The 11557-nt window shown below is 34.9% G+C and overlaps 1 protein-coding gene across 1 annotated transcript; it reads right to left on the bottom strand.

Moving 5' to 3' along the window:
• Positions 1-2004: 2004 nt before the first annotated feature.
• LOC113053130 (metalloproteinase inhibitor 2-like) lies at positions 2005-8703 on the bottom strand. The gene is made up of 5 exons (XM_026217897.1): positions 8420-8703; positions 5457-5557; positions 4577-4685; positions 4340-4464; positions 2005-3349 (listed from the first exon to the last, which is right to left on the bottom strand). Exons 1-5 carry the CDS (start codon positions 8541-8543, stop codon positions 3152-3154), a joined length of 657 nt encoding a protein of 218 aa, XP_026073682.1. The 5' UTR covers positions 8544-8703; the 3' UTR covers positions 2005-3151.
• Between the last annotated feature and the right edge of the window lie 2854 nt (positions 8704-11557).

The raw sequence follows: 11557 nt of genomic DNA, 5'->3' as shown, positions 1-11557 counted from the left end.
CCCAGACCTAGACTTCTGTCTTCTGTAGAGGACATTGTACTTCAGAGCATTTCTCTGAGACACATGCCACAGTTTTAATCCCGATGTCCTGTACAGAGCAGGGCATCATTTCATGCATGTCTTCTGTAGAGGACCCCAGGACGAACATCATGATGTAAAACAAGCATTTTAGGGAAACAGAGTCAATAGGGAAAGAAAATATAGATCAATATTCCTATGAATTTTTAGTTATTACTTCCATTATAACACTTTTTCATAATGGTTTGCCCCGACAAGACATTATATGTATATTTAATATGCAAATTAGATGCGATGTATAGCTACATTGTATACTGTAGAATGGGAATACTAATTTATGGACATTTTACACATTTTATGCATGAAGTAAAATAGTATATCATTTAAGTCTGTTCATATCATGTTATATCTTGCATAAAATAGTTGAGAATCAACTTTTGTACAAAGTTTGGTTAAAAACAGCCTGAGACCTAAAACTGATTGGTGAATGAAAAAGATAAAACGTTTTTTTTTTTTTTTTTTTTTTTTTTGCCTATACATGCCTTTTAATGTCTGTTTATTTATTTGTTTACTTTGAATAACTTAGTAATGGCGTCCTCTTCAAAGGACATAGAATAAAATATAATTTTTCAAAAATGTTTTTTCTCCATTTGCTTCTTGTGCTCCAACCTATGGAAGAGGATTAGGGCCAAGCAATAATAAAATAAATAAATAAAACCATCTCGAGATTAAAGTCATTATAATGCAAGATTAAATTTGTTAAAAAAAAAAAAATGTAAATAAAATGTTTAGAATTAAATAATTAAATATGAGAATAAAGTTGTTGTTTCAAGAAAATCTCTTTAAATTTAGAGGGAAAAAAATAGCAATTAAATATTGAGAATTATTATTCTTACAATTATTATATTACATTTTATTTAAACATTTTATTAACAACTTTTTTCTCTTAATTTAATGAGTTTATTCTTCACATTTTATTTCGATTTTTTTTTCTCCAAATTTAACGAGTTTAATCTTGCATTAAAATGACATTAATCTTGAGATGGTTTTATTGTTTAGTTATTATTGCTTGGCCCTAATCCTTTTCGGTACTAACCAAAATAATGATATTTAAAAAAGTAAAATACACAAGTAAATCAAAAACTTTTTATTTAGTTTATTTATTTATTTTTGTATGATTCTCAGGATGATATGAACACTGTCACACCACATCATTACAGTTTTTTTTTTTTTTAAGGCTTTCATAGTTTTTGAAACTATGTCTCCATTTCTCAAATATCTACACACAAAACCTCAAAACAAACACACAATATGCAAAATGTCACACATCTTGCAAAAGCAAAAACTTCTTTCAAAACTGTTTTAACTCTTCTATTTTTGCGTAGAAACTCAACACACAAATATAAAATAATTAGCCACATGCACACCAAACTACACACAGATGTGAAAAATGTAAAATACCTCTTTTGTGTGTCTTCGGCTTGTTCAGAGTGCAGTGGAGCACAGAAGTTTTATCACAGCACTCCACACATACATACTGTAATGCACTGTATATAGAGTATGCATGAACAAATGATACATTTTACACAATAATGCAACTGAACTAAACACTGAACTGATTTGAGCTATATAATGACACTATTGAATTTGAAATTGAAACTATTGTGAAGCTGCTGTGAAACAATCTATTTAGCAAAAAGTACAGGTACTTTAGAAATAAAGTTGACTTTAGGTCATCAGTAACTGAGTAACATTTAAAGTGTTTCTCAAATGAAACAAAAGAGCTGTTAGTTTCGAAAGATGTGTGCAATGCACAGAACTGAGTTTAGAGTTATGCAAAAATTGTTTTTCAATTTTTGCACACATGTCCTTATAATGTCATAAATATATGTGACTTTATATTTTAAGAGGGTCATTCACGAGGGGACCATCATTTGACAGGGTACATGAGCTGCATATATTAATGACCAGATACTGAAAAATATGAATTGTTCATTGGACATTTCTGCTCCTTTATTCATGAATATCATAACAGTTATCACAATGGGTATCAATGAAGCTTTACTAGACATAACTCTTAATAAATGCAGTTTGCTACGAAGAATGCATAAAAAGTCATAAAATGACAAAACATGAAAAAACATAAACAACAGCACATACAACTGCATATATTTCTGAACACATTCAAAGCAGTATAATTTGGATATAAATTAGAAAATCCTGTATCTATTAAAAAATACATATATTATTCTCAGATGTATGTATGCTGCTATATGCACATTACATTATACAATTTACATCGCACTTATGATTTACATTCCTTCGACAGCCATGAACACATTTCACTTTCTGGTGTACACTACCAAGCAAAGATCTGGACACACTTACTAATTCTGACTATCATACCAGTTCTTTAGTATTACTGTTTTCTCCATTTTAGAATAATAGTTAAGTCAAAACTATGAAATAATACAAACAAAGTATGGGAATTATGTGGTAACAAAAAACTTGACGGCGTAAAATATGAAAAACTATTTGCTCAATCTGTGTTTGAGGAAGTGAAAAACACTGTTGTAACCAATTTCCTCTTTATTGGATTGCAAAAAATATAGCTAAAAACCTTTCTGCCTGTCATTTCAACACTAGAGGTAAGATTCACTTCATATATTAACATGCAACCAAATGTATGCATTCTTCATACCTGGGAAAATAGCACACACACATTATATATTGCATTGTATTTCTAGCAAATTGTTGCATGTCCGGAAGTTTTAATTTATTAGTTTGTTTGTAATTATCATGTTCTAAATATTGTAATACAGTAATGATAATATGCAGTTTTGTAATACCATAATGAAAACTCGACCATTGGCATTTTTAGGATTTTTTTAACTTTATTTTTTTCTATGCAAAATATGATTCATTATTTTTCTTTTTCTTTTTATTCATTTATTTATACAAAAATATTCCCATATTAGATCTTTTCCCTTTGAATTTCTGTAATGGCCCAAACACGTTCTTGACAGGTTCCACGGGCTCTGGAATGCATTTGCAGGATTAAGGTGTGAGTTTAAGGTCACGTAAGCTGTGTTGCGGGGGATTTTCTGAATGAGAGATCGAACTGAGGACTTGTTTAAGGTTCCTCATTATCCATGAACTCTTTTTTAGGTGGGGCGTATCCACGGTACCAGGCACAGCTGCTGTCACTCCTCTTAATGCAGGTGTAATGCTGAAACTGTGTACCTTGAACCGTTCCCTCCATCACCCAATCAGTCCAAAGACACTCCGCAGGGCCATTAATGGAACAAGGAATCATAGGACACTGGACGACCTGCACAAAGACAAGAGAAGAGCTGTGAGAACGAGAAGACAGAAGAGCGACAGATAGACAGATAGATAGATAGATAGATAGATAGATAGATAGATAGACAGACAGACAGACAGACAGACAGACAGACAGACAGACAGAGAGAGAGACAGACAGAGATATAGACAGACAGACAGATAGATGGACAGACAGACAGACAGATCTTCAGAAAGATATACAGACAGACAGAGAGAGAGAGAGACAGACAGACATACAGACAGAAAGACAGACAGATATATAGCTAGATATATAGCTAGACAGATAGATAGATAGATAGATAGATAGATAGATAGATAGATAGATAGACAGACAGACAGACAGACAGACAGACAGACAGACAGACAGACAGACAGACAGACAGACAGAGAGAGAGACAGACAGAGATATAGACAGACAGACAGATAGATGGACAGACAGACAGACAGATCTTCAGAAAGATATACAGACAGACAGAGAGAGAGAGAGACAGACAGACATACAGACAGAAAGACAGACAGATATATAGCTAGATAGATAGATAGATAGATAGATAGATAGACAGACAGACAGACAGACAGACAGACAGACAGAGATATAGACAGACAGACAGACAGATAGATGGACAGACAGACAGACAGATCTTCAGAAAGATATACAGACAGACAGAGAGAGAGAGAGACAGACAGACATACAGACAGAAAGACAGACAGATATATAGCTAGATAGATGATAGATAGATAGATAGATAGATAGACAGACAGACAGACAGACAGACAGACAGACAGACAGACAGACAGACAGATAGACAGATAGACAGACAGACAGATAGAGAGACAGAGAGAGAGACAGAGAGACAGACAGATATATAGCTAGATATATAGATAGATAGATAGATAGATAGATAGATAGATAGATAGATAGATAGATAGATAGATAGATAGATACATAGATACATAGATAGATAGATAGCTATACCTTGCAATCACAGCCCATCTGGTAGCGTGGACCCAAGTTCTTTTTCTGTGTCAGACTCAGAGACTCCCAAGATTCAATGTAGTTGCAAAGATTTATACGCAATGTGCCATTTGAATCCATATTACCTGTGCAGATTAATGAAATGATGTTGGTATAAAGGTATCGCTTCTGCAGTTTACAGAAGCAAAAGCTGTTGGCTTGAACACTATTTTTCACAACATGTTAATTCACTCTTACCAGTAATCAGGTATTCCTTTTTGCCAGTGCTCTCCAGACTGACCCCGCACAAAGCTGGTAAGGGGCCCGTTAAGATGGCATCAATATCTCCGTCAGGACCCTTGTACATCTAGTGAAAGAAGATGGCATAAAGAAGTCAAGTTACAGTCTTGGCTTTCTCTTTTAGTTTAATATTGTAAACATACAATTCATACGAACAGTTTATGGCGCCAATAATTACAAATTATATTTGGTATGCCGTCTTTGTTTTTCAATGTTTTGCAAAGAAAATAATAAGGTAAATTCATAATATAAATATACAACATACGTATAAAGAATTGATGTAGCTATTTTTTATATAGCATTCTGATAACATTAGCAACAGATTAATTTTGGCAAGCCAGGCTTATTAGAAAGATGTGCCTGTGCCAAAATTATATAAGGTTGCTTATTGCACATTTTGTGACACTTTCAAAGTGAAATATCCTGTGAGTAGCGTTAAAAGCGATTTGCATTGTAAGTGCAATGCAGTACCAGGTGAGCTTTTGAGCAAGTTTACTTTGTCAGAGGAGCCATACATATGGAGTTGGTTATGTGATGTAAAGGTCAAAATGTATTCGTTTCCAATTTATGCATTATGGTAAAAGTATTTTGAGGTTATACGCTTGTATCGTGTAAGGAACTGTGCAAAAATAAGATGTTATTAATCAATAATCTGCCCCTGTTATCATAATTTTGTTTGAAAACGATTGAAAGTTGTTGGAGTTTTAATGTCACAGTAACACTATACATGTCGTAATCATGATAACTCCATAATAACACAGCACTAATTTTGTGTTTGGCTCCAGGAAAATAAAATGAAAGTTAGCGGATAGCAACAAAAAGAACATTCTCCACTAACCTTTATCTGTTTGACATCATATTGGATCATTTTGATTGGATTGCCGTAGGCATCATTACCAGTGACCACCTCCTTCTGTCCAACCACTTTGGCTCTGATGACTGGAAAGGCATAGAACAGAAAAAGCCATTAAAATACCATTATACCATTAACCACTGTAAATGGGTGTTATCCTTCATGTGTGGAGTAAGATGTCTTATCTAGCTGCTGTTATTCTGTTCTGTACTACAGGTGCTGGGTGTATGGAGACACATGAGTATTTGATTAGCGGAGGGCAGTGCAAGGAATGTGCTCTCAGCCTGATATTCGGGAAGCCAGTCAGCATTATGACTCTAGCTGTCCTGCTGCTTTAATCTCCACCCTCACACTTCCTGTAGAGAGCATAACTATGAAAACATTGAAAAATCTTACTGAAGTTTTAAGCCGTAGTGTGATAAAACAAGAGATAAAATACCCATATAAAACACTTCCCCTCGTGTGTTTTCAGAGAGCCCATACATACCGTCCGCATATTCAGGCCCTATTGGCCACACACTCAGAATGCACCCACAGGATCCCAGCCTCAAATGAGGCATGCCTCTATCATCACTAACACACACAGGGTTAATGCTGGTTTAATCACAGCCTCTCTTTTCCACACATTCATTCCACACCGAGGCAGAAGATGCACAACACGGGTGCTGTTTTCAGCTTTAGGTATGTGAGGGGAAACCCAAGCCCTCCACATCATTCATTTATGGGTTCTGTAGGTCACGTGGGACATTTACACAATCTACAGATCAGGCTGGACACGCAGCTATAAACAACTACTGGAGGAAGAGTTAAAACAACATCATTAACAACTGACAACTTCTTTCTGAGAGTCATTGTATGAAGGTGTCATTAAGTGTTCGACACTGTTATTAACCTGAACTGAATCAACACTGAGCAGACTTGAGCTGATAATGACAACATTGTCTTCAAAGCTGAACTGAACTTGTTTCCTAAAGAATTAACTTTACAACATTTATGCTGTTATTGAAAATCAGGGAACTTTGAAAATGGTGACGTCATGCGCGTGTGGATTTTAAATGCAAGCGCGAACAAACATGCACATCAATGGCGGAGTACGTGGTACTGTTGTTGCTGGCCAAGAGTTTGCTAACGCTTCTTCAGCAAAGTGTGGATTTACTTCACCAATATACAACATATAATCACCACTTCCCTTGACAGCCCCCATCTACTGGCCTGGAATACGTAATACAGCATTTATGTGTAAACGCCAATCGTTTTGAAAATGGTGTTGTGTATACGTGAAGCATTTAAAAAATGCAAGGGAAAAACTTTTCCGTTTTTGACTACACCATTGACATTTAAACGTAGCTTAAATTGAATCAACATTGAGCGACATTGATCGTCTTCTATATTGCTTAAATAAATATGACTTGACTATAGCCTGAATCTCGAAACCATCAGGCCAGGGTCATGTGGGAGTTTCAAACAGCCAACATCACAGAGCCGCACACAATAACAAGATTGGCAATTCCTGTGGTGCGCACCAGATGTTGTTTTCAGCAAGTCACTAAACGCATAGGTGGGTGTGCCGGTAATTCGGGTACATCACGACTGTGACTGACTCCAGGAACCCAAGTCATGTAATGACCATCTATCTAACGTTAAAGGCAAACCACAATATGTTGCTAGAATGTGGCAATAGTTTCTCAATTCTTGAATTTGTAATCAGCCTGTTGAGAGAGATCTTAATCAGAGGGCCACAAACAATAGAAAATGCATAGGTCATGTAATGGCAGGGTACTGAAGGGACACTGAAGGTCAAAGCATCACAGCCAGATCAGAGGAAGGTTACACACAGTGATGCAATAAAGATAAAGCTAGGCCCATCACTTCAACATTATTAGACTTCCAAGTAGATAGTGGTACATACTTGCACAGCTATCTGATTTGTTATTTGCATGTTAGAGTGATCAATATAAATAAATTCATGCAAATAGAAAGAGTGTGTGTGTGTGCGTGCATGTGTGCGTGCGTGTGTGTGTGTAGAATTAGCAGAACTTGCTATTATTAAGGGGTGTTGTAATTTATTGTTGCCAAGTATATCACACCTTGATATTGTTACATGAATAGGTGTGTTATATTGCTTCATAATGACTTTTGATGTGACTCATCCATTTAGAGTTTAATGTCAGAACCACCTTTTTATTAAAAAAATAAATAAATGTTAGTTTTTCAAGTCAGATATTAATGTAAGAGTCATCAGTCATTTCTTATGAATAATCGTATCCTTTACTCTTTTTTTTTTCCATGAAGCTCCAAAGAAAGAGAGAAAATAATCAGATGAGATACAGTACTTGTTATTCTTTATGTGGTATTCAATTCATTAGATTATATGGAACATTAACACAAGAAAAAAAGGAACTATATTGTGATTTTATATAGTTAATTAAAATAAGGTTTGGTTTAGTTTCTTGTAACTATGGATAATTAACTGTTAAGTATATGTAATGAGTCACAAGGACTCAGTAAAATAAAGTGATCAAATAAAATTAAACTATCAAGAAAAACCAAAGCTTAAATTATTCAATGTTTTCAGGCTGAAAAACCCACCAGACCATGTTGTCCCCTATTATATTAATAACAGCACAGCACATAAACACTTAATATTCTGAACCCAGAGTTATTATAACCTACATCTGTGGATCTAATGGAAATTTGCATAAATGCGAAACATCTTTCCTTTGGCATTTTGAATTAAATAGGCATATTGAAAGCAGAATAACATATTTAAAATTAAAACATCCCTTAAAAGTTGACCATATTTTTTTTTTTTATAAATTAAGCTGTCAGGTGCTGTCTATCATAGAAGGTACACACACACACACACACACACACACCATATGAACACTGTATTGATATAATACAGATATGGTTATGAATCTGAAATAGTTAAAAGCATGTAATCTCACCGACATCCGCATTGCAATACGCCTGCTGAGGATGTTCAGGAGAGCAGCTGCAGGCTTCGGCGAACTGCGCGGCTCCGCAGAGCACGAGCACGAGCAGCAGAGCGACACAGCGCGAGCGGCTCATCTTCTGCACGAGGACTCAAACAAACAAACGCGTGGCTGTACACAAACAAGGTGCCTCCAAAGACAAAGTGCCTTTGAAACGCTGACTTCAGGGTTCAGAGAGAAGCTGACAGGAGAGACAGTGCTGTCAGGACAGTGTGCTCTCTCTGGATCAACCGACCTGCTTTTATTCGCGTCTGAGCTCCGCCCATTTGTATTCTGCATATGACTTTTTGCGCCGACTTAGTCATCATGCCCTCATTGCTTAGGTCGTTAATTGATATTTTGTCATTTTGAACGCTGGCAGACTACAATATGAGTAATATTGCGAATTAATGACAGTATTGCAGAAACAGAATTGGGTAAAGCTGAGCCTCTGACGTTTGGCGCGCCTTGACCTCTCAATGACTACTGGTTTCAGTGTATTAACACCTCTGTGGAGATTTGTGCTCTGTTCTGTTGTGCACCTTTTATTTGAGCGCTTTCACCGTTGTGACGCTGAACGTCCTGTACAGAGCACATCCAGTGCTTTCCAGAGAGACCAAATGACTGGATGTTTCCCTCTCCTTGCTCTTTAAAAATAGCTGACATTCATTTAGAGATCAGATGTAACACCCTAATGGAAACATGATAATATTTTGTAATTATCATTTAAATCTGACTAATTGTCCAATTGTTTGTCATAAATCAACATATCAGGGAAATGTTATGGGGCTTCAGATATTTATAAATTAAATTATATTCAAATTATATATAATATTTAGGCTAAATTAAATATTAAATAGCATCATTAAACTCCTGCTGATTATTACTCTCATTATTGTGATATTTGTTCATTTTATGTTGTCCCAAAAACATATTCATATGCAAATTTGATACATTGTACATAATGGAAAAACTCATTTAATCTTCATACATTTTACACACGTTTTTTTTTATTTTTTTTTTATATCTTTCATAACATAGTTGAGAATCATCTTTATATAAAGTTTGTTATTAAAAAATTAAATCTCAAAAAAAAAAAAAAAAAAATCCCACTGTTTTTGCCTTTTTATGTCTAGCATAATCAATCACTGATAACATTCTGAAAGGTAAACCCCTTATTATCTTAATAATAATAATAATAATAATAATAATAATCAATCTATCTACATACATATGGGCAGTATTTCAGATGCAAAATACAGTATTTTACATACAAAATATTTTCTTGTATTGGGTAATTCTGAGCCTCTGACGTCTGGCGTGACTTGACCTCTCAATGACCATTGACTTCTCCGGATTAAACCAGTCTAGCATAATCACTGATCACAATCTGAAAGGTGAAAGGTTATCCTCTTATTAGCGTAACAATGTTTGTGTGTGTGTGTGTGTGACCCTGAACCACAAAACCAATTTTTCGAAATTAAGTTTTGATATATTTACAGTAGAAAATGTACAAAATATATTCGTGGGAAATGACCTTTGCTTAATATCCTAATACATTTTGGCATAAAAGAAAAAACTAAATTTTGGGGTATTGCTAACAATATACCCCAGTGACTTAAGACTGCTTTTGTGCTTCAGGGTCACACACACACATACACACACACACGCATATGCGCACGCACACACACACACACACACACACACACACACACACAGTATATATATAATGTGGGGAAGGTTGCAGACTACAAATGACCCTATTTAAAAAATAAAACAGTAGTGTAACTATTTCAGTTACATGACTTCACTTAATAATCAGTAAGAAATTGAATATATTGACATCGTCACTTGCACACAGCAATTTCGGTCATTTTGTATTACTTTTTTCCTCTATTGCTGCTATATAACTACCCTGTACCCTGTTTGCACATTCTTCTCTTCTCCATTCCTGCTCATCTTAATATTTATTAAGTCTACAGTATACTGTCCTGTGCATTATACTCTCTATAAAACCATATATGTGTTGAATCCAAATCTTGAATCTTAAGTCTTGAATTACATCATTAAAGTAATGTATGTATTCATAGAGAGATAGATGTGTCAATCATTATTATAAAGATTATAATAATTTTACTTTAAAGCACATCCACCACAAATTCAGACTATGGCACCTCTTTTTGTTGCTTTTTATGGAGACAGTACAGATTTAAAATCATTATAAGATATACTGTAATTTAATAGTTATGATACTGTTTTTGATATCAAATCTTTGCAAAGCTATGACACGAAACACTGGCATCTTACAATGCCTCGAAAACACTGTTAATTTAATAAATAAAGCATATACACAAACCCAAAAAGGAAATAAAACATTTTTTTTCTGTGTCCTAAAGATTAGTGTCTCATATTTTAGAGCAATCAATGCCATTTTGGAAAGAAATCAATAAAAATATATTCAGATGTGACCCTTCTTTGTAATCATTAACATTTTCATGACTATATTAATTTAACAGATTACAGTTACATTTATTTTGTAATTAAATTAAAGTAACTAGTTACTCTCCAACTCACACACACACACACACACACACACACATATATATATATATCATGATTGACGCTGGCACATGAGGTCACACAAGTTCACACAAGATCATGACGCAAAAGTGAATTGTATGAGAGAAACAACAGAATGCTGTCTCTTTGTAAAGAGAAATAAGGAACTCAGAGCATCTAGAACATGATGAAGGAAGTCCGTCTTGCGAGATGCTCTGTTGAAATCACTTGCATTAGCCTCAGACTCTGGGAAACACGTCTGCATCTCACACACATCTTCACCCTCCTCCCACTCTTTCCTTCTCTCTGGTGACTTTCTTCTATGACACATGCCTTAGGGTAAATATGCTGATTTCAGACATATTACGAAATCAGACATCACTGCATGCTTTACATGCTTCACACTTAGATACGGAGACCATCTTAGTCCTAATGTGAGCTTTAGGCCAATTATTTATTTATTCAGTCATTTATTCATTGCAAGAATCAGAATGATGGGGAATTTGTTTCAATTTCCCTTAAACAAATCTATTTAAAAACAACATGTGAGTG

The sequence above is a fragment of the Carassius auratus genome, chromosome 3 (assembly GCF_003368295.1).
Source record: "Carassius auratus strain Wakin chromosome 3, ASM336829v1, whole genome shotgun sequence".
Lineage (NCBI taxonomy): Eukaryota > Metazoa > Chordata > Actinopteri > Cypriniformes > Cyprinidae > Carassius > Carassius auratus.
This window is presented reverse-complemented; position numbering and strand designations above follow the sequence as displayed.

Coding starts and splice junctions, on each gene's coding strand:
- LOC113053130 (XM_026217897.1), bottom strand. CDS start 8,543: ATGAGCCGCTCGCGCTGTGTCGCTCTGCTGCTCGTGCTCGTGCTCTGC. Junction 4,686..5,456: donor ATGATGTCAAACAGATAAAG/GTTAGTGGAGAA, acceptor TTCTTTCACTAG/ATGTACAAGGGTCCTGACGG. Junction 3,350..4,339: donor AGATGGGCTGTGATTGCAAG/GTATAGCTATCT, acceptor GTCTTTGTGCAG/GTCGTCCAGTGTCCTATGAT.